This window comes from Hyperolius riggenbachi, chromosome 4 (assembly GCF_040937935.1).
Source record: "Hyperolius riggenbachi isolate aHypRig1 chromosome 4, aHypRig1.pri, whole genome shotgun sequence".
NCBI classification, from domain to species: Eukaryota; Metazoa; Chordata; class Amphibia; order Anura; family Hyperoliidae; genus Hyperolius; species Hyperolius riggenbachi.
In genome coordinates this window covers 194099883-194122780 of record NC_090649.1, presented here as the reverse complement: position 1 = coordinate 194122780, position 22898 = coordinate 194099883, and the positions used below count along the sequence as shown (strand labels likewise).

The 22898-nt window shown below is 41.8% G+C and overlaps 2 protein-coding genes across 3 annotated transcripts in view; one reads left to right on the top strand and one right to left on the bottom strand.

Moving 5' to 3' along the window:
• Positions 1 to 22898, top strand: part of PLAAT1 (phospholipase A and acyltransferase 1) — a 381602-nt gene that overhangs the window by 164635 nt on the left and 194069 nt on the right. The gene's annotated exons all lie outside the window — the stretch shown is intronic.
• LOC137571675 (probable cation-transporting ATPase 13A5) overlaps positions 1 to 22898 on the bottom strand; it is a 247700-nt gene that overhangs the window by 128939 nt on the left and 95863 nt on the right. Inside the window, exons 10-11 of the mRNA XM_068281173.1 lie at positions 8494 to 8664; positions 3959 to 4116 (exon numbers count right to left, since the gene is read on the bottom strand). Of these exons, the coding sequence (XP_068137274.1) occupies positions 3959 to 4116; positions 8494 to 8664 (329 nt within the window). The remainder of the gene's footprint in view (positions 1 to 3958; positions 4117 to 8493; positions 8665 to 22898) is intronic.

Genomic DNA, 22898 nt, shown 5'->3' with positions numbered 1-22898 from the left:
CGCCCCACACACAATGCAATTACAATCTTATATGGTAGTGTCGCCGAATCATACAATCAGGCACGGACTTATACACACTTCAATCTCTTCTAGGCTATGAGTGTTAGTTTAGTACAGCAGAAGTCAAGCTTATTAAATAATAATTTAATATTCCAGGGAAAAAAGTGGAACAATGCAGAACAGAATATATACAAAAGATTACAAAAACAAAGTAAAAAGTTACAAAGATAAAAGTTACAAAAATACACACAAAGTGATTTGCTTACCAAAATAAACAGGGAAATAAACGTACCAGCGTATCGATCTGGCGTTGTTGCGGGAGTACGCACTTTCTGGTCAGGAACCAGGTTAGTTCTAGCCATGTGTGCTATCTCCAAGAACTACAAGTTGTGGCTGTCCTAGCTGCTGTTTTTACTGTGAGATACGCCTGGAGGCTGCAACTTCCTTGGGGAGGGGAGGAACTAGTTTTTAATTAAATCTCAGACATAATTCTATTTCCAGGTAAAAGTCTATACATCAAAAGATTGTGAAGTGAGGCTTTTCAACTCCAGGTGAAAACTTGATTAAGGCTTTTTCCTGTCTCCGTTTTTAAAGTCTGCAGAGATTTCCAACCCCTTCCCATAGATGTAATTTACAGGGTATAGTTTGCACCTCCACCAATAATTCAATTTCCTCACAATGAAATAGTGTTTAACACACATGTCAACTTTGGTGAAGAGACTCTTCCTGACTAGTCTAGAGTTCTTCACAATGCTTTAACAGCCTTCATCAACAGAAGTGTAAATGTTTCAAGTGTCAATGACTTCAACACTTCACTTCTGCCATTGTCTGATTACCCCAGCTCTATTCACTGAAGTCCTTTTAGATGCAAATGTAGGTCTATTGACCCACACACACAATCACATGAACAGTCCACGAATCTAGCCTGGCATATCTACACCTTTGACATAACACATCAGATATAAAAATGGGAAACTGAAAATATATTACTGTATTATCCTTAACAGCATCAGCACCCCAATATATCACCACAGGCTGTACTGAAAATAGTAACACTCGTTGCACCAATAGCAATGTAAGTAAACAGTGTATTTTGCGCTACGACATAGGTACTAACATACCACGCGTACACTGTGTACCTGCATTGCTATGGTGGCGCAATCGCAGCAACGAGCATTACTATTTTCAGTACAGGCTGGTAACATTGAAATGCGGTGAGCAATATTACTGGCCTTTTGTGAATCAACACCAAGGTGAGTTAAATTGGGCCAAAATTTAATGAATCAAGCCCCTTATCTCTTTTGCACGTTATTTATATAAAAACTTCAACAAATAAAATAAGACAAGAAAATTTACATTAAAATTAAGTTAATGAACGAGTGTTTTTTTTTCGTGGAGAGTGCTAAAATCTGTTTTATATATAAGGTAAAGCAAATGAGGATAGGTAACTCATAGATACATTTTCTGAATAAACTCCATAATCCAAACCAATATCTTCACTTTCCTCACTAACCAAATGTCTTTGGTTATCATTTGCCAGTCATATGTTCACGACTTTTCTTATACCGATCCCTTTTCCTGGGACTATTTCCCCTAACAGATTTCATTCCTTAAAAGTTTTTAACTGCACTGTCAGAATCTATGTTTTTCTCCCAAAGATGTATCAAATTGATTTACAACTTATTTGTCCTTCCAGGGAAATTTCTCTACATCTATTGTTACTCTTATTTTGAAAACCTAATGAATTGTGATTGAATCTTACCTACCTATTTAGGTTCATATAAGTTTGTAACATTTAGGAGCAAACATTTGTTATACTCAGTGGCCCATATGCAATTCACTTTTTCACCTGAGTTTTCTCCTAGGTGATATTTTTAAACTTGTCAATAAAATGCCTTTTAAGCCATCAGAAAGAAAGAAAATACTCAAACTAATTTTAATATTACTTTTTTACCTACTTTTTGGTACTTTTTTAATTAAAAAGTGCTGGAAAACTATTTTAAATTGAAGATGAAAAATTATCTCCTAGGAGAAAACTCAGGTGAAAAAGTGAATTGCATATGGCCCTGTATATTGTAAGGCATCATCATCAGAAGTACTCAACATATAGGCCTATATTCAATTAACCTTTTCTTCTGAGTTTTTTTCCTAGGAGATAACTTTTCATATTTTCTTTAAAATAATTTGTCAGCAGTTTGCAACTGAAAAAGCACCAAAAAGTAGTTGAAAAAGTACTGTTGAAATTATTTTGAGTATCGTCTTGCTTTCTGGTGGTTTAAAAGACATTTAAATTACAGGTTGTGAAAACCTAGGAGAAAAGTCAGGAGAAAAAGTTAATTGCAGATGAGTCATAGGCCTATATGCAATTAATTTTTTCACCTGAGTTATCTCCTAGGAGATAATTTTCAACATCTCTGTAAACTAAATTTTCAGCATTCTACAAATGAAAACGTACCCAAAAGTTGGTGAAAAGTACTATCAAAATTATTTTGAGTATTTTCTTGCTTGCTGGCGACTTCAAAAGCATTTTATAACAAGTTGTAAAAATATCACCTAGGAGAAAACTCAGGAGAAAAACTTAATTGCATATGGCCCATGGGGCCATATGCAATTCACTTTTTCTCCTGAGTTTTCTCCTAGGAGAAAATTTGTCATCTTCGATTTATAATAACTTTTTAGCACTCTGCAATTGAAAAAGTACCAAAATGTAGTTGCAAAAGTACTATCAAAATTATTTTGAGTATTTGTTTGCTTGCTGATGGTTTAAAAGGCATTTTATTGAGAAGTTTGAAAATTTCACCTCGGAGAAAACTCAGGCGAAAAAGTGAATTGCATATGGCCCATGGGCCCATATGCAATTGACTTTTTCTCTTGAGTTATCTCCTAGGAGATAATTTTCATATTCTCTGTAAATTAACTTCTAAGTGTTTTACAAGTGAAAAAGTACCCAAAAGTAGGTGAACAAGTAGTGTGGAAACTATTATGAGTATTTTCTTGCTTTGTGGTGGTTTAAAACCCACTTTATGAATAGGTGTGAAAATATCACCTAGGAGAAAACGGAGGAGAAAAAGTTAATTGCATATGGACCATAGTGTCACTTGCTGTGAAATTATCATGGCTTGATCATTTGGAGTTTTTGCAAATGATCAAGCCAAGACTTAGGAAATTATAATTTTTAGGTGTATACACGTTATACTACTTAGCATGCACTTTGCAATACAAGAAAAATTGTTTGTAAAATTTTGACTTGATATACAAGCAACGTCTTAATATACAAGCAAAAAAAGTTTCCATTTGTCACATCATCACAACTGAGACAAGGGTTCTGCTCCCTTTGAGGCTGCAGGATTGTACTTACTCTGAGCGTAGGGACTGTACAAAGTCACATTTCCATGGAATCCTCAAAAGTAGGCAAAAGCAACTGTCATTTGATACGTTTCTTGTTAAAGCCACACACCAAAAAGGTTGGGGAGAGCCACCCGATAGCAATGATTCTATTATAGTGAAAGTCTAGTTTACATTTTTATTTTACACAGTACAATGCTTTGTATTAAATATTTTTCTATAACTGTTTTTGCATTGTGGAATGAATCACTAGAGTTTACAGTATATTAATCCTTACGTGGAAATTTGCTTTGATATAAGAATACTTTGGATTACAAGCATGTTTCCACAACAAATTATGCTTGCAAACCAAGGTTCCCCTGTAATATGATATTGTTATAGTGTAACAATAATATTAAGGGGGAGTGCAATAGTTCTCAGTGTGTTGTATCTACTTGTTCCTTCCAAAAATTGCTGAAACCCCCACAAGGGAGATCACTTTGTCTCAAAGATATACAGTACTCAGACACCGGAGCACTTCAGGCAATGTAGACTTTATAGTAGTAGAATAATCGAATCGACAATCTACAATTACAAGTTCAAGTTCTTCAGCAAAAATAAATATTTTACTTACGCCTTGGTATGCATAAACTGCAATAGTGTATATGACTCCAATTATGGAAACCCATATAAGTCCAATGACTACTTTCCATACTTCTCTGTGAAGTTTAAAGCTCATGGGCTTGGGATACATAATTGACCTCACAAGATCTCCCTTTGCTGTGTTAAATCCTGAATAATGACAAACATATCAATAAATTATATACGTCAGAACAGCAAAACAGAAGGGACAAAAACACATAGCAAAAACAAAGCTGAACATTAGATAAATAACTTTAGAAATAATGTGTGATCCAATTGCTAAAACACAAAAAAAATTGTCTATTCACACTTCAATAGATCACAAATCTTAGCAGATGTGTAGACCCTTTGCTAAATGCCTGCTTCATTCTGTAACTGTGAGCTTTAGTTCATGTAAACTAATGCAATAGTACTTAGCACTCCTTATGCTGGGTACACACGTTGAGATTTCCCGCTCGATTCACGATTCGATTCGATTATTTCAAACATGCTCTATTGGATTTCGATCGTTCCTGCCGTCAATTTTGCATACTTAACATAAAAAAAAAGATCGAAATCCAATCGAGCATGTTTGAAATAATCGAATCGATCCGTTCTATCCCGCGAATCGAGCAGGAAATCTCAACGTGTGTACCCAGCATTATTAATTATGAGTGTGTGTGTGTGTGTGTGTGTGTGTGTGTGTGTGTGTGTGTGTGTGTGTGTGTGTGTGTGTGTGTGTGTGTGTGTGTGTGTGTGTGTGTGTGTAGTACCACCACCTAGGTCTCTCAGCTCAGTTAAAGCATTGGAGAAACTTTCCAAGATGCTGAACAAGTTTAATTTTGAGGGAAGAAAAAAACAAAATGAGGATTCTCCACCAGAGTGATACCAACTCCTCCCTACCAGACATTCAAGTTGGTAAAAAAATAGACAGAGACCTCATGAGTGTGGGGTTCCTTTTTACTTCACACACCAGCTTCCTTATGCCTGTTAGCAGTGAAGGGGACGTTGTAAGAAGGAAGTAACAAAAATAACAAAGCCCCCAATCGAAAAGCCAGCTGCCAATGACCGTTCCATAGGATAGCACACTGGACACCCCGTAGCCTAGATGAGTGCTTAAAGAGACACTGAAGCAAAAAAAAAAAAATATGATGTAATGAAATTACTAGAACATTAGTAGCAAAGAAAATATTCTCACATTTTTATTTTCAGTTATATAGTGTTTTTTTTTTTATAACATTGCATCATTCTCTAATGCTTGCAGTTTATACACTACACTAATGCTTTTACAGAGCAGGCCAGTGAACTTTTGACCTGTCCTCTGGAGAGAAAAAGAAAATACAGTGCCAGACAGTTGAGATAACAAGCTTCAGAAGACAGAGCTCTCTGCGACTTTGTGATGTCATGGAGCTCAATAGCTCTTTTGCATAGATAACAACTGGAGCTTCTTAATTCTTCCTGTACTGGAAACAATATTAGACTTATGTCTCTGCTCCTAATGTTTTATTTCTTAGCTGGACTACACATACAAATCATTATATCATATATTTTTTTTCGCTTCAGTGTCTCTCTTTAATAATGAAGCTGAAGAGGATTATGTTGCTATCTGATTGCTCCAATAACTAACCACAATGATCGATCGTTTGTTCAAAGGGGGCCCTATTGGTCTTAAAACTTAACCTTAATTAGATACATTAAAATGAGAACTTGTGACATGACAAACAATGAACTAATTGCGTGCAATTAGATATGCAACGAAGCTTTTATTAGACCCGAGTAATCTAGTAAATCAGTCATATGCTTGGTAATCCAGCAATGTCTACTGAGAAAATTAGCATACTTATAGTGAAGCGGAAAATACAATGCTTCCACTAGATGTCTGGAGAGAGTGGTAACTTTTGTTTTAACTGCCTCAGTAAAGGTGCACAGAACTGATTGGCCTAACACTGACTCAAGCAGTCACAGAGACATCCAGATCACAATTAAATTGTATACAATTAAGGTTCGTACACGCGCTCTATTTTCAGGAACGACGGGTCCGTCAGACCCTCCCGCTGGGCGGGCATTCCAGCAACAATAGAGTGTGTATACAGTCTGTCGGCAGACTGATAAGGCTGTTTCTGTATGATCCTCTGAGCGGATCATTCAGAAACAGCCTTATCAGTCTGCCTAACAGACTGTACACGAACCTTTAGATATGCAGCTGAGCTGGTAAGCACAATTAGCCCCTATTGATCTAGTAGATCAGGCAGATGCTTGGTAATCCAGCAAATGCCTGCTGAAACAATTAAAGTGCCTGTTAACAGCACAGTTTTTCACTAAATGCGATCTTTTACGATCAAAAATAATTGGAAGGTAATTATCAATTATTCACATTTACTGAATGATCCTTTTTTCAAATTTGATCATAAAATCCAACTTTCGGATCGATTTTATCCTATTTAGCAATCGACCAAAGAATTGCTCCTTATTGATTGCCTTCATAAATGGCAAATTTTCTATACAATTCGATCATTAAAATCGCGTCAAAATATAGCATTTGGTGAAAAAATTGTACCGTTAATGAGCACCTTAAGAATACTTAACAGTGAAACAGGAAGAACACTGCTTCCACTAGATGTCTAGAGAAGGTGGACATTTTTGTTTTAAATGTCAGTAGAAAAAAGTGACCTTAAAAACCGGTCAGTATACATTCTCTGCACTAATAGGCTCGAGCCGCCATGACAAATACAGTATATAGCTGTGAGGGTGACCTTAGTAATAGTATAAACGTGCAGAGAACTGATTGGCCTATTGACTCACAGTCACAGAGGCATCTACTGCTTAAAACATGCATATATAATATATTTGAATCGTCTCAGATATTAGCAGGCTATTATGAGCAAGCAAATGCTAGCTACTGTATGTGCAAAAGCAAACAACCCTAACTATTAACATGTTTCACCCTGAAAAGGGCTTTCTCAGAATAAATAATAATGTGTCAGTGCATGGAAATAATAAATGACACATGGCACAGCTAGCTCATGGTGGATCCCACTAATAACTAAGCTGTCAGATAAGCCCTTACTCTCCAGCTAATAAACAGACATTTTACCAACTGGCCAGTGTTGGCTTAAAGAGGAACTCCAGTGAAAATAATAATAATAATAATAATGAAAAAAGATGATTTAGGCAGTGTTTGCCCATTGTAAAAGCTTTTCTCTCCCTGATTTACATTCTGACATTAATCAAATGGCAACATTTTTACTGCTGGCAGGTGATGTCAGTGGAAGGAGATGCTGCTTGCATTTTTGTCAGTTGGAAACAGCTGTTATTTCCCACAATGCAACAAGGCTCCCACAACGTGATGTCAGGACCTCAGAGCTGTGAGGTGCTGACATCACACTGTGGTAGGGGTTTCACCACAAAATCCGCCATACAGAGCCCCTGATGATCCGTTTGAGAAAAGGAAATATTTCTCATGGGTAAGGGGGTATCAGCTACTGACTGGGATGAAGTTCAATTCTTGGTTACGGTCACTCTTTAAGTCTTCAAGGTTCTAACAGCCCATCTTGACATACCACCCATCAGCATGTTTCTGAAAGTGTTCTCCTATCTTGGTTAAAGAATTTGGTCATCTCTCTGTGTTGCTTGATGCATTCTCTTAGCTTGATTGAAGACAGAGAAGCAATGTACAATGTCCACCCTCTATGATTACCTGTGCTCAAAAGGCAGAATGCTGCTGACCACGTGTATATTTATACAAACAGATGAGTTTTGTCAGTGATGCCACTGATGTGCCCTCACCATATTTATAAATATACACATGCCCAGTTAATTCTGGTTGATTGTAGACAGGCAATACTGGATGCCGTGTCTATTCATTTTTTTTCAGTCACCTTTTTTTTTGAAGAGATGATTGATTTGCATACGTTACAAGAACATTGCAATGTTGTAAAAAAAGTTGCAGCCACGCAATACCCAATAGAAAATGTAATGTAACCGTGCCAATATGGAATCTTATATTGACAATAACACATTACTTGTTCATAAAAAGACAATCAAACGAAATTGGTGAAGGTCCTGGTTGATTGATTTTGCTACTTGTTACAGTAATATGGGGTTAATCATTGAATAAAAAAAAACAAATATTCAAACCAGGCCAAAACAGCTTATCTCTTATCAACATAAAAAGTTCCAGACATGGAGAATCTAACTAATAATGTCATGTTGTTTCAAATTGGGAGAGCACCTCTATGTGCATACATTTTCTTTTTTATTTAAAATAATTGATATGTGAGATCCAAACTTAAAACCTAGGGGGGACATCCTCCTATTTTATATAATTGTACATGTATGTGTAAGTGGATAAATCAATCTCTGTAATGTAGCATCCTGGTATCTAAGATTAACCAGTAACATTGTACCATAAAAGATAGATCAATCTCTATGATCAACAATATTTTAGCATTTAAAACGTTAAACACATTTTAACAGTTGGACGCCTTTGTTATGCCACTAACATGATATCATATACTGTAGTATTGTAATGTCCAACGATAGGCTCACCTGTTTGTAGGACCACAGCTTTCACCAAGCCATCAGCAGCTGGCCTTATCTTAATGATCTCAGTTCCGCAGTATAATACATGTGCTCGATAATTTTCACCAGTGTGTGTTTTCCATGGAACTCTATTGTCTACGTTTGGTAGTGGAATTTTCGTAACAGGAATACTTTCTCCTTTAAAACACAAAATATTATTTTGTATCATTTTGTATCACTATTGTAATGGTTTTGTAAAATATACAGATCCTTAATCCTGATGAATAATGTTAAAGCGGAATATAACCCTGCATTTCAACTTTGCTCTAAAACATTATTTACAGTATATTATATGCAACCAGCATTTTTTTTTTTACTAGACCAGCATTGGAAGGGTTACACAGGGCTTTAAAGTCCCTAGAGATTTCTGCAGACGAATCCGAACTTGAGTTAGATACTTTTTGTTTACAAATATGTGTTTATTGTGACTCATCTCTCTCACTGAGAAGGAGCTTGGAGGACAGCCAAAGAGATGTATCTATTGATAAACAGTTACACACTAACTAAATAGAATGTAACTATCTGAATGTCTGCACGGAACTTAAAACCTCTGTGTTTAACCCTTCCAATGCTGGTCTAGTAAAAAAAAATGCTTTTTGCATATAATATGCTGTAAATAATGTTTTAGAGCAAAGTTGAAATGCAGGGTTATATTCCGCTTTAATATTCACATTCTGGCTTCAGGTCGCTCTGAAGTTAATGACAGTTTAATATGCTTTTGTGTAAACAAACATTGTCTGCTGCAATGGAGGGGCAATCCCTTTCCTGCAGGCTGCATATCATTGTCTGCCTTTTCCTGCTGTCAGCCTGTGATTAATTACCATTCACTTGTGTGGGAATCTGCAGGTCTGCTCCCATTGGATGACCTCAGTATAAAGAACTGCTTCCTGCAATGCTTGATGGGCTACCATAGTCTCAGATTCTGTCTGTTACTCTGCTCGTGCCCCACCTCGTTCCTAGTCCGTGTGGACTGCGCTGACTCCTGCGAAGGGGTCAGCGAGTCCTCCTAGTTCTGCTCTTGTTCTAGAAGTTGTTACTCTGCTTGTCTTGTGTCACATATTGGTTCATCGCCAATATATACGCATACTTGCGCATTTTGTTATTTTCCTTGTATTCGTGTTACGTTGATACATCAGTGTCGCTGATATATACGTACACGAACTGTTTATTTCCTGTGTTCAGTTAGTCAGCCTTCCAGCACGTTTTGGTAGTTTGCGCGTATCGTGAGCACCCGTGCTGAGCTAGTATCCTGCTCCTGGTCCTGTTTGTGGATTGCGTTCATCTCTGCGAGGAGATAACGAATCCTTCTGAATCCTGTCCTGTTACCGCTTGTGGATTGCGTTCATCTCTGCGAAGAGATAGCGAATCCTTCTGAGTCCTGTTCTCTGTATTGCTCCAGTGCTAGTCAGTGTTCCTGCTTATGTCATATATCGGTTCATTGCCGATATATACATATGTTAGTCAGACGTTACAAATAGTTTCATTGATAGCTGTAATTGTAATACGCTAGGAAAACATACTTATTGTATATTTGTCTGTGTTATGTTCATCTATCTTGATCCTGCTATTTCCTGACTATCTTGTCCTGTCTTTGTGAGGCACGCCATCGCTGCAAACGCATTGGCTGCCTCATTCCAGTCTGTCTTATTGTGGATGCTTGCTGTCACTAAGTAGTGGCTAGTTAAGCAAGCGTTCATTCTGTCTACCTGTCCTGATCTCCTCAGTCCTGGTTTATGCGCTCAGCGCTACTTTGCGCTGAGACGTTATTACGAAAGTGTTGTTTGTGGCTGTTCGGATCTGCACCGGCTCTGTGCACCACAATCTCCTATCACAATCATTTTCCACTGTCTCTATCCACCACTCTGCCTGAAATAGCAATAAATGTGTAACGATCGGTGGGTGCAGAGAGTATCTGATTACCGGTGATCTGCAGTATCACCGGAAATACAGACATATACCAGATTATAAGTGATCTGCAGTCTCACCGATAATCCGATATACAAACTAACCTCTGTTCACCTGAGTAGAGTGTAGTGTTTAGTGTAACAGTAACACTTAGAGGACAAGGCCTCAATGCAGCAAGGAGTAATGCACAGATTCCTTCCGCAGACCTGAGCTCTCCAAGACGGGAGGAGTCAGACTGACAGTAGGAAGGTATATCTGAAAGTGACCCTCAGGAGGGAGGATCGCTAACAGAGCGAGGAACCGCCTCTAACGGTAAGGTCGGTTCTCGAGGTCGGACAAGCCAGGTCGTACACACACAGACAGATAAAGTACAAGATCAGGAGGCAAAGGCGGAGTCAAAGTACAGGCAGGGTTCAGCAACGGGGTATCAGATATATCGGGGTACAAAATCAGGAGGCAGAAGCAGAGTCAAGGAACGAGCCGGGGTTCGGCAACAGAGTATCAGAAATAACGAGGTACAAGATCAGAGTTCAGAAGGGTGGTCAAGGCAGGCAAAAGTCATAACAGATAATCACAATCAAACTAGTACTTTAGCTATCAACAGAATCTAGCTAAGTGTAGGATTACAGCTCCAGCTGGTCCCGGCACACTTACGGATCTGACTACGGATCTGGGTGCTCCCACATGTGTGATCGCACGCCAGACAAAGAGCAAGTGAACAACCAGCAGTATATATACTCTAGGACCTTTCCAGGACCTCCCTAATTGCTGGTCCAATGGGAGCAGTGGAATTTGTCAGCTGACCCAGCTGGTCAGCCGACACCCTTCTAACTGCTATTTAAACTCTGCCTCTGTGCTCGCGCGCGTGTAAGTCTGAATCTTGGTGGACTATCAGTCCCAGCCACACCAGTACTGTCATGCAATGAATCTAATGCGGGGGCCGCCTCTGATGCGGATTCCGCCGTTACCAATGCGGATTCCGCCGCACTGCCCATGCGGCATGCAGCGTTTTTTCCGCGTTGTGACGCCATGCTGGACGCGGAAACAGCCGCCTCAACTCGAGAGACGGCGGCTTTTCCGCGTTTCCTCACAGTACCCCCCTCCCGAGGAGTGGACTCCGGACAACTCCTACCAAGTTTCTCGGGATGTAAGGCGTGAAATTCCCTCCTTAATTCGTCCGCATGCATGCGACTCCCCGGTACCCATTGTCTCTCCTCAATGCCGTACCCTTTCCAATGTACGAGATATTGTACCGAGTTTTGTACAACGCGTGAATCTAAAATCTTTTCTACCTCGTACTCAGGTTGGTCATCCACCAACACAGGAGGAGGAGGAGTGGGACCCACATGGACTGCTGGCTTAAGCAGGGATACGTGGAAGGACCTTACCCCACGCATGCTGGCGGGAAGATCAACAGCGTAAGTGACGTTGTTGATCCTTCTGGCTATCGGGAAAGGCCCGACAAACCTGGGACCCAACTTGTCTGAGGGCTGTTTCAGGGCCAAGTGACGTGTGGATACCCAAACCAAGTCTCCTGGTTGGAATCTCCACTCCAAAGACCGTTTCTTGTCAGCTTGACCCTTCTGACTCAGAAACGCCTTTTCCAAACTGTCTCTCACCGTCCGCCAAATGTCTTTAAAAGACCTTTGCCAAGCCTCCAGAGCTGGAAACGGAGTGGAGGCCACTGGTAACGGTGAAAATTTGGGCAATCTTCCAGACACAACCTGGAACGGAGAAAATCCAGTGGAAGAACTTTTCAATTTGTTTTGTGCAAATTCTGCAAAGGGCAGAAATTTGACCCAGTCATTCTGCGCCTCTGCAACGTAGCATCTCAAAAACTGCTCTAACGACTGGTTGACCCTCTCCGTCTGACCGTTGGTCTGTGGGTGGTAGCCCGATGAAAACGACAGCTTCATGCCCATTTGATGACAGAATGCCCTCCAGAATTTATATACGAATTGGACTCCCCGATCGGACACTATGTTTTCCGGAATGCCGTGCAACCGGAACACGTGTTTGATAAACAAGTCTGCCAATTCCTGGGCCGAGGGGAGTCCTTTCAAGGGCACAAAATGGGCCATCTTGCTGAAGCGGTCGACTACCACCCAAATGACCGACATGCCCTCTGATCTGGGAAGCTCACCCACAAAATCCATGGACAAGTGGGTCCATGGTTCACTCGGGGTGGGTAAAGGCTGCAACCTCCCTACAGGTGCCAGCCGGGAGGGTTTGCTTTTAGCACATACCGCACAATCCTTAACAAATTCTTTGCAGTCGGCTGCCAGAGACGGCCACCAAGCGCACCTGGCCACAAGATCCTGCGTTCTAGATGCCCCAGGATGTCCCGCATTCTTGTGTGAATGGAATATCTGTAGCACCCGGAGACGGAATGGCAGAGGCACAAATAAAACCCCCTCAGGCTTCCCCTCAGGGACATCCTGCTGAAAAGGACTCAAGGTCTCTGTCCAGTCTTCCCAAGTCTCTGTTACGGCCAGCACCAAATTTTGTGGGACAATGGTCTCTGGGGCAGAAGGCTGTGCTGTCTCCAACTCAAAGCATCTGGACAGGGCATCTGCCTTAATGTTCTTGCTACCCGGGGTATACGTAATTATGAACCTGAACCTCGAAAAAAACAAAGACCATCGAGCCTGACGGGGACTTAATCTCTTAGCCCCCTCGATGTATTCTAGATTCTTGTGATCCGTGTATACAGTAATTGTATGTTCTGCTCCTTCCAGCCAGTGACGCCACTCCTCAAAGGCAAGTTTAATGGCTAAGAGCTCTCTGTTGCCTATATCGTAGTTTCTCTCTGCCGGAGAGAACCTACGAGAGAAATACGCACAAGGGTGTAGCCTTCCCTGCGAGCCTGACCGCTGAGACAGCACAGCCCCTACCCCAACCTCCGAGGCGTCTACCTCAACAATAAAAGGATAAGAGGTGTCTACATGTCTCAGGATGGGTGCGGAACAAAACAAATCTTTTAAAGTGGAGAAAGCACTTAATGCATCAGGAGACCAGTGGGTGGTATCTGCCCCTTTTTTCGTAAGACAGGTGAGGGGTGCGATAACCGTGGAATACCCCTTTATGAACCTTCTATAATAATTCGCAAAGCCTAAAAACCGCTGTAAAGACTTCAACCCAACCGGCTGAGGCCATTCCAAAACAGCGGAGACTTTGGCGGGGTCCATAGACAGGCCCGTGGTGGAAATTATGTACCCCAGAAAGGCGACAGATGTGACTTCAAAAATACACTTCTCAATCTTAGCGTAGAGTGAGTTTTGTCTTAATTTGTTGAGTACAAATTTCACATGCATTCTGTGCTCAGAGAGGTTGTTGGAGAAAACAAGTATATCGTCTAGATAGACCAGCACAAATCTCCCCAACACCTCTCTGAAGACCTCGTTGATGAGTTCCTGGAAAACGGCCGGGGCATTACATAACCCAAAGGGCATCACCAGATACTCGTAATGCCCGTCTGGCGTGTTAAAGGCCGTTTTCCACTCATCGCCCTTTCTAATGCGCACCAGGTTGTACGCGCCCCGTAAATCCAGCTTTGAGAAGATCTTAGCATCGGTGACCTGCGTAAATAAATCGTCTATCAGGGGTAACGGATAGCGATTCTTTACCGTGATCTTATTTAGTCCCCGGTAATCAATACAGGGCCGCAGGCCCCCGTCTTTCTTTTTAACGAAAAAGAAACCTGCTCCAGCAGGCGATCGGGACGGCTGGATGAAGCCTTTGGCTAAATTGTCACGGATATATTCCTGCATAGCCAATTTCTCTGGCCCAGATAAATTGTACAAATGACCCCGAGGGGGCATACAACCTGAACGTATATCAATAGGGCAATCGAAAGGGCGATGTGGGGGTAACTTGTCTGCAGCCTTGGGACAGAATACATCAGAATATTCCACATATTGCTCAGGTACCCCCTGTACATGAACCCTGGTTTGGCCCAATGTCACCTTCCCTAAACATCGCTGAAAGCAGTGTGCTGACCAAGAAATTAGTTGGCCGGTGGCCCAATCAATGTGTGGAGAATGAAGGTGCAACCATGGCATGCCGAGTATAATGGTGGAGGTTGTCATATGCAACACAAAGAACTGTAACTTTTCCCAGTGCAGTACCCCTATGGTGACCCCCACCTCTGGTGTCTGAGACAGTGGGTGATTCCTTTGCAGAGGAGAGTCATCCACTGCCGTAACCTGGATGGGTGGTTGTACTGGTGTGAGCGGAATACACAATCTCTTAGCAAACTCAAAATCCATAAAATTTGCCGCGGAGCCTGAATCGATAAAGGCTTCCGTGACCTCAGTCTTATCTTCCCACGTAACGGTACAGGGAAGAAGCAATCGTTTTTCTTCTAGGGGTAAAAGTCGGACGCCCAGGGTGTTACCCCCCACCACTCCTAAGCGGTAGCGTTTTCCCGGCTTATTGGGGCAGTTCTGTACTATATGCCCCCCTTCACCGCAGTACAAACACAGCTGTTCGGTCATTCTCCGTCTTCGCTCTACCTGGGTTAATTTTGACCGAGCAATCTGCATCAGCTCGGAAGGAGGCAAGACGGGAGAAGGTGAAATAGTAGGAGGTGGAGTCACTGGGACCGTGGTGTAAGATACCCCTCTGAGACGGGAACTACCCCTGGTCTGTTTTTGGTAGCGCAGCCTGCGGTCGATTCGGATGGCCGCTGAGATGGCCTCATCGACTGTTCTGGGCTCGGGCTGGCTTAACATCAAATCAGAGACCTCATCGGACAGCCCTGACAAGAAATGATCTAATAGGGCATAGGTGTCCCACCTGGCCGTAACTGACCACCTCCTAAACTCGGCCGCGTAATCTTCGACCGGACCTTCGCCTTGACGCAAAAGCTTGAGCTTCCGCTCAGAAGTCGAGGCAAGGTCCGGATCGTCATAAAGTACTGCCATAGCTTTAAAAAATTCCTCTACAGAGGTAAGAGCTTTGTCTCCGGCGAGCAGGCTATACGCCCAAGACTGGGAGTCACCGGACAACAAAGTTTTAATAAACGTGACCCTCTGGGTCTCAGTACCCGAAGATTGGGGTCTCAACTCAAAATAGGACAACACCCTACTCCTAAAATTCCGGAAGTCAGATCTGTGGCCGGAAAAGCTTTCAGGTACAGGCATACGTATGTCAGAGCTAGGAGAGGATCGCACATGATCCACTGATGTCTGGAGGGTTTGTACAGACCCTGATAGGGCATCAATAAGAGTTATGTGAGTGCCCAGTACTTGATTGATGTTGTCCACCGAAGCGGCAAGTACACCCAGACAATCAGCGTTTGCGTCCATTTTGTATTTTGGTCTGGCGTTCTGTAACGATCGGTGGGTGCAGAGAGTATCTGATTACCGGTGATCTGCAGTATCACCGGAAATACAGACATATACCAGATTATAAGTGATCTGCAGTCTCACCGATAATCCGATATACAAACTAACCTCTGTTCACCTGAGTAGAGTGTAGTGTTTAGTGTAACAGTAACACTTAGAGGACAAGGCCTCAATGCAGCAAGGAGTACTGCACAGATTCCTTCCGCAGACCTGAGCTCTCCAAGACGGGAGGAGTCAGACTGACAGTAGGAAGGTATATCTGAAAGTGACCCTCAGGAGGGAGGATCGCTAACAGAGCGAGGAACCGCCTCTAACGGTAAGGTCGGTTCTCGAGGTCGGACAAGCCAGGTCGTACACACACAGACAGATAAAGTACAAGATCAGGAGGCAAAGGCGGAGTCAAAGTACAGGCAGGGTTCAGCAACGGGGTATCAGATATATCGGGGTACAAAATCAGGAGGCAGAAGCAGAGTCAAGGAACGAGCCGGGGTTCGGCAACAGAGTATCAGAAATAACGAGGTACAAGATCAGAGTTCAGAAGGGTGGTCAAGGCAGGCAAAAGTCATAACAGATAATCACAATCAAACTAGTACTTTAGCTATCAACAGAATCTAGCTAAGTGTAGGATTACAGCTCCAGCTGGTCCCGGCACACTTACGGATCTGACTACGGATCTGGGTGCTCCCACATGTGTGATCGCACGCCAGACAAAGAGCAAGTGAACAACCAGCAGTATATATACTCTAGGACCTTTCCAGGACCTCCCTAATTGCTGGTCCAATGGGAGCAGTGGAATTTGTCAGCTGACCCAGCTGGTCAGCCGACACCCTTCTAACTGCTATTTAAACTCTGCCTCTGTGCTCGCGCGCGTGTAAGTCTGAATCTTGGTGGACTATCAGTCCCAGCCACACCAGTACTGTCATGCAATGAATCTAATGCGGGGGCCGCCTCTGATGCGGATTCCGCCGTTACCAATGCGGATTCCGCCGCACTGCCCATGCGGCATGCGGCGTTTTTTCCGCGTTGTGACGCCATGCTGGACGCGGAAACAGCCGCCTCAACTCGAGAGACGGCGGCTTTTCCGCGTTTCCTCACAAAATGTTTATAACACTCCCACAACTTCAGTTCCCAGAGCACGGTGCTTAGGGGTAATATTTGACTCCTCTCTCTCTTTTATTCCTCACATTCACTCCCTAACCAGCTTCTGTCATCTCCAACTCAAAAACATATCTTGCATTCAACCTTTTCTCATTAAAGACACAACTAAAATGTTCATACATGCTCTTATAATATCTCTTCTGGACTGTTACTACACTATACTACTTTGTGGACTATCAACTAACAGACTGACACCGCTCCAATCTGTACTGAACTCAGCTGCTCATCTCATTCACCTTTCTTTTTATTCTTCCTTTGCTGACCCTGTCTGTCAAGCTCTTCATTGGCTACCAATTAACCAGAGGATCCAGTTTAAACTCGTATCCCTTACCTACAAAACTCTCCACAATATCTCTCCCCTGTACATCTCCTCACTAGTTTCCAGACACCAACCCAATCGTAATCTCAGATCTGCACATGACATGCTGTTGTCCTCATCTAGAATTACTTCCTTGCATTCACGTATACAAGATTTTGCACGTGCTTCACCCCTCCACTGGAATGCCCTCCCACAACACATCCGTCACTCTCCGACCTTTGTTACCTTTAAATGCTTGCTCAAAACTCACTTGTTCCGACAAGCATATGCTCTATCTTAGGCCACTTCCCCCTTTGTCCTAAAGCCAAATTGCACTCCTACTAGATATCCTAAACACACTGCCTCTCTGAATGTTTATTGTATACTATCCCACCTTTTGTTTTCCCCCTATTCCTTTAGATTGTAAGCTCACAAGGGCAGGGCTCTCTCCGCCTTTTGTGCCTTGGAATTTATTATACATTTTATTCATCATGTTATTGTTGTCACTGTCATTATCAATTCTGTATTTTGTCACTATTTAAGTATTTTGCATATTAGTGCATTCCATTTGTCTGCATTATTATGTACCCCAAGTTTATTTCTTACTTTGTACAGCTCCACAGAATATGTTGGCACTTTATAAATTAATAATAATAACATTGGTGTGGGATCATTAATAATAAGCATTGTTTAATAAAAGATATTTGTTTTTGTCCCCCCCCCCCCCCCTCTCCCCGTGTATGCCTCTATTTGGTTTTAACTTTCTGCATGAACACATGAATGGGTAAGGGGTTGCTGATGCACCTTTATATTAATTCCAAATCTGTGGTGGAGTGTCAGATTAATAAGGGGCTTCCAGATTTCCATGTAAATCAACCCCTGGGGTCTAGATAGTTACCCTCACCTCTCTTAGCATGAGGTTAGGATGAGGCCCTTGTATACTGTATGCCCTTGTATTGTTTTGTTTGTATCTGTTAAGCTACTGCCAAGTCAAATTCCTTGCAAGTGCAAACCTATTTGGCCAAATAAATTGATTCTGATTCTTATTGTATTTGATGTGGACAAAAGGGCTTTAAGAGGGCAAAACGGGGAAAAGATTTCTGTCCTGTCATGGACTATGCAGTCTGGACCATGCAGTCTGGTATTGTATGAGTCAGGGGTGTTCGGCCCATGGGCCATCTGTAGCCCGCCAAGCTTTTTCTAGTGGCCCCCAAAGCTCCGCTTAGCTTTCAATTGCATGCAGCCTGCAGGCTGGCTGTTGCTGCGGTGCCACATGCATCAGTAGATGTTATTATGTGGCTGGTGTTCAGGAAGCCGAAGCTCTGTCTTCCCCCCTCCGCTCTCCTATAGACCCATAGTGTTCGCTACAATACTACAAAAAAAAAAAAATAGGCCCCCGGAGTCTAAACAGTTCATACTCTGGCTGCCATTTTTTGTAATCTTATAGCTAATGCCAACATATGGAAATAAAGTTAGCCCATCTACTAGAGGAGAGCAGGAAGGTAGGTCTGATAATTAACTGTAAGAAAAGTAAAGAGATGCGATTAAACAGCAACATGGATCCTAAATGCCTAAACAAAAAGTTTCAGGTGTATGGAAAACATATAGATACTGTGACTGAGTTTTAGTATCTGGGCAGCTTGATGACAATGGATGGTGGTGCCAGTGTTGATGTTAAATGCAGAATCAAGAAGGCGAATGCAGCCTTTGTACAACTGTATCAAATTTGGAGATCCCATGATATTTCCACAAAAAACAAACTGAGAATATTCCAGAGTAACGTGAAGACAGTCCTTCTGTATGGATGTGAGACATGGAAGGTGACAGCAGAGATAACAAAAAAGACTCCAAACCTTTATAAACCACTGCCTTAGAATAATAATAAACACCTGGTGGCCAAGTTTAATATCAAATAAAGAGTTGTGGGAAAGAACCCAAGAACAACAAGTGGACTTGCAGATCAAACACAGAAAATAAAGATGGATTGGCCCTACTCTTTGCAGAAAAAGAGGAAGACCAAAGACAAATTAGAGAAGAAGTGTGGAGGAAGAAATAAAGAAGGCAGGGAAATAATGGACTGAGATAGAAAAAAAACGTCCAGGACAGAAACCACTGACATACATTTGTTGAGGCCCTTTTCTCCAGTGGGAAACACAGGATTAAGTTAAGTATAGCTAATGCTATGTGACTACAGGAGATTGGAGGGGGGGGGGGGGGGCAGAGCAGCAATTACAGGTGAAAGAGCACCAACTTCCTGCATACCAAGTGACTTTGCTCGCCAGCCACATCATTACAACTGTTGGTGTCTGAAGGGAGGAGGAGTGGAGGGGGAGACAGAGTAGCAACTTCAGTTGGAAGAGCAGTGGCTTCCTGGACACAAAGTGGAGCTGCTCACCAGCCACATCATTACAACAACTGATGCCTGTGATGCCCTAGCATGGTGAGGAGGAAGAGGACAAGTGGAGGGGAGTACAGAACTTCCAACTTGGTGAGTGAAGGAGGGAAAGAGGAGTGGGCCCGCTATAGCAACAGCCACCCTGTTCCTGAAGCAGCCACCAATTAGCAGCCACCACTGTGCCAGCAGCTGTCGCCTCTTTGCCAACAGTAACCTCCACTATGCCAGCCTCAGCTGTCGCTGCGCCAGCCGCAGGCACCACTGTGCCAGTAGCACTGAACACAACTCATTGTCAGCCACTACTGTGCCATCAGCAGCAACAGCCACTGATTAGTAGCTGCCACAGTGCCACCAGTAGAATAAGCCTCTGATTAGCAGCCGCAACTGTGGCAGCAGTAACAGCCACTAATTAGCAGCCACTACTATGCCAACACCTGCAGTATCCATGAACTAGCAGTCGCCACTGTACCAGCAGCATTAACAGCCATTGATTAGAAGCTGCCACTGCGCCTGCAGCAGTAACAGCCACTAATCAGCAGTCTCCACTGTGTCTACAGCAGTAAAAGCTAATGATTAGTAGCTGCCATTGTGCCAGCAGTAATAAGAGTCACCAGTTAGCAAGTGCCACTACGGTGGCAGCAGTAACAGCCACTGATTAGCAGCCACCACTGTGTCTGCAGCAGTAAGAACCACTGGTAACAGCAGCAAATGTGCTAGCCACAGTGTCTCAAGAAGATCTGAACATTTGGCGAGAGGGGTTCGGCAAAAATTGTAGGTAATTTGTCTAAAAAGTTTGGGCAGCCGTGGTTTAGGTGGAAAACTTTCCAACTCAGCTGTTGTTGTAATACCAACCTCATGAGGAACAAGGAGATAAGAGATTTTTGGGGAAGGTATGCCATTTAAAAATACACTATTATGAAAGCTAAAAATAAATAAATAAATAGAAAAGTTGCCAAAAGTGACCTGCAGTTCCATTTAAAATGTACTCAAAAGGTTTTGCAATACAGATATTAATGAATGAAGATCCAGTGGAATCTGAAAACAGAAAACCTAAGGCATCTATCAAAATTGACATAAAATTACCCTTTTCATATTTTTATCACTGTAAATATTCTTCCCATGTTTTGAAATATCATATAGCTTTTCACATATAAGGGTATGTTTTCTAAACTGCAGTAACCAGAACAATGTGCATTACATCTTATGGTGTGGTGAATAGAGAAGTGGTGAATAGAGTAGAATGCAATACAATTAAGTTGCTGAGGCCATGCACATAGATGAAAAAAAGAAAAGGCCCAAGGACAGAGCCTGGCAGTACCACCACAGATAAGCGGGTGTAGAACAGATAAGCGGGTGTAGAGAGGCGATATGATTTAACTAAAAAACAATGAAAGACCTTCCAGAGGGATAGGAAGCTATAAACATTGAATCAATTTTTGATAGAAAAAAAAAATCTATAAAAAGTAACCGGGGACAGACAACAAATATAGTTACACCATGTACTACTTAAAGAGAAACTCCGACCAAGAATTGAACTTTATCCCAATCAGTAGCTGATACCCACTTTTACATGAAAAATATAATGATTTTCACAAACAGACCATCAGGGGGCGCTGTATGACTGATTTTGTGCTGAAACCCCTCCCACAAGAGGCTCTGGTACCGTATGGTACTCTGGGCAAACTGCCACAATGTAACAATGACACACACAGGAAATGGCTGTTTATAGCTGTCTGTTAAAGCCAGAACAGCTACATAATCTGCCCACAGTAACAATGTCACCATGTAATACATGTCAGAATGTGAATCTGGGAAAGGAAAGATTTTACAATGAGCAAACACTGACTAAATCATTTATACATAATTATTGTAAAAATTAAGCACCTTTTTATATTAAATTATTTTCACTAGAGTTCCTCTTTAACTAACATGAAAGAGAAGCTCTATAGGGGATGTATATTAGATTTGTACTAAACTAGAACTGAACCCTTCCCTTTCTCATGCTAAATAATTATAAAGAAAACTCTTTGGTTGAGGGTTGCAATGCACTATGAGAAAGGGTAGGATTCAGTCCTAGTTTAATATAACCCTGACTCAAATCTAGGGACCTAATACAGAAAGTAGGTAGAAGGAGAAAGAAAAATGGTACATAGTTATCTTACTAATATTATAAATGCAAAAGTGTGGATGTTTGTTACTCAATCACGCAACAATAGCTGAATGGATTTGAATAAAATTTGGCACATACATAGTACATTACCAGGAATAACATATAGGATACTTTTTATCCTCATAACCAAAAAGTGGGCGGAGACAAATACACATTTCACTGGGAAAATGTAAACTGCAGCCACTCTTACACTGTTAATGGTAGGGTTCTCAAACTTTGCACAGTTGGTCACTGGGTGACTGGGATTAATATTTAGAAAAGTGGGTGGAGCCTACAAAAAACAATCAAAATTCACCTATTGATTTCCAAGGGGAATATTTAATTGCTGCCATTCTTGCACTGTTAATGGCACAAGCCTTAAACCTGGTACATTTGGTCACTGGGTGACTGGCTTTAAAATTCAGAAAATGGAATGGAACCACAAACAGCCAATCATATTTGTTTAATTTCAATGCAAATTATCGATGCCAAAGACCGCAAAGCTCACAAACTAGGTCATTGAGTAATTGAGTAATTGTGTGTTAGGATCAGAAAAAGTAGGTGGAGCCAACACCAGCCAAATACATACCCAAGCAATGCCGGGCCATCAGCTAGTAATAGATAATGGTTAGAAAATGAAGGCTATGGCCTCAATTCACAGAACTTTATCAAACACTTTTTCAAACGTTTGATAATTTTCCTCATGGTAAAATCTAATTTTGAATTCACTAAGGTGTTATAGATTTATTGATCATTTCATCGATAAAACATTCGATAAATCTATAACACCTTAGTGAACTCAAAATTAGATTTTACCCAGGAGATAAATTATCAAACGTTTGATAAAGTGTTTGATAAAGCTCCGTGAATTGAGGCCTATGTTGACTTTTAAGGACCCCTCTGGGGAAAAAAGTAAGCAGTTAAAATGTGACAGAACTGACAGGTTTTGGACTAATCCATCTTCTCATGGGGGATTCTCAAGGTTTTCATTGTTTTCAGAAGCATTCCCTGAACGTCAGTTGCTAAGACTAAGTGGCAAAATAGTGTGCAAGCAAGTAGGGAGGCTGGCTGGTATCTTACTATTTTGGAAGTTAAACTGCTATTTAGGAAATGCTTTTG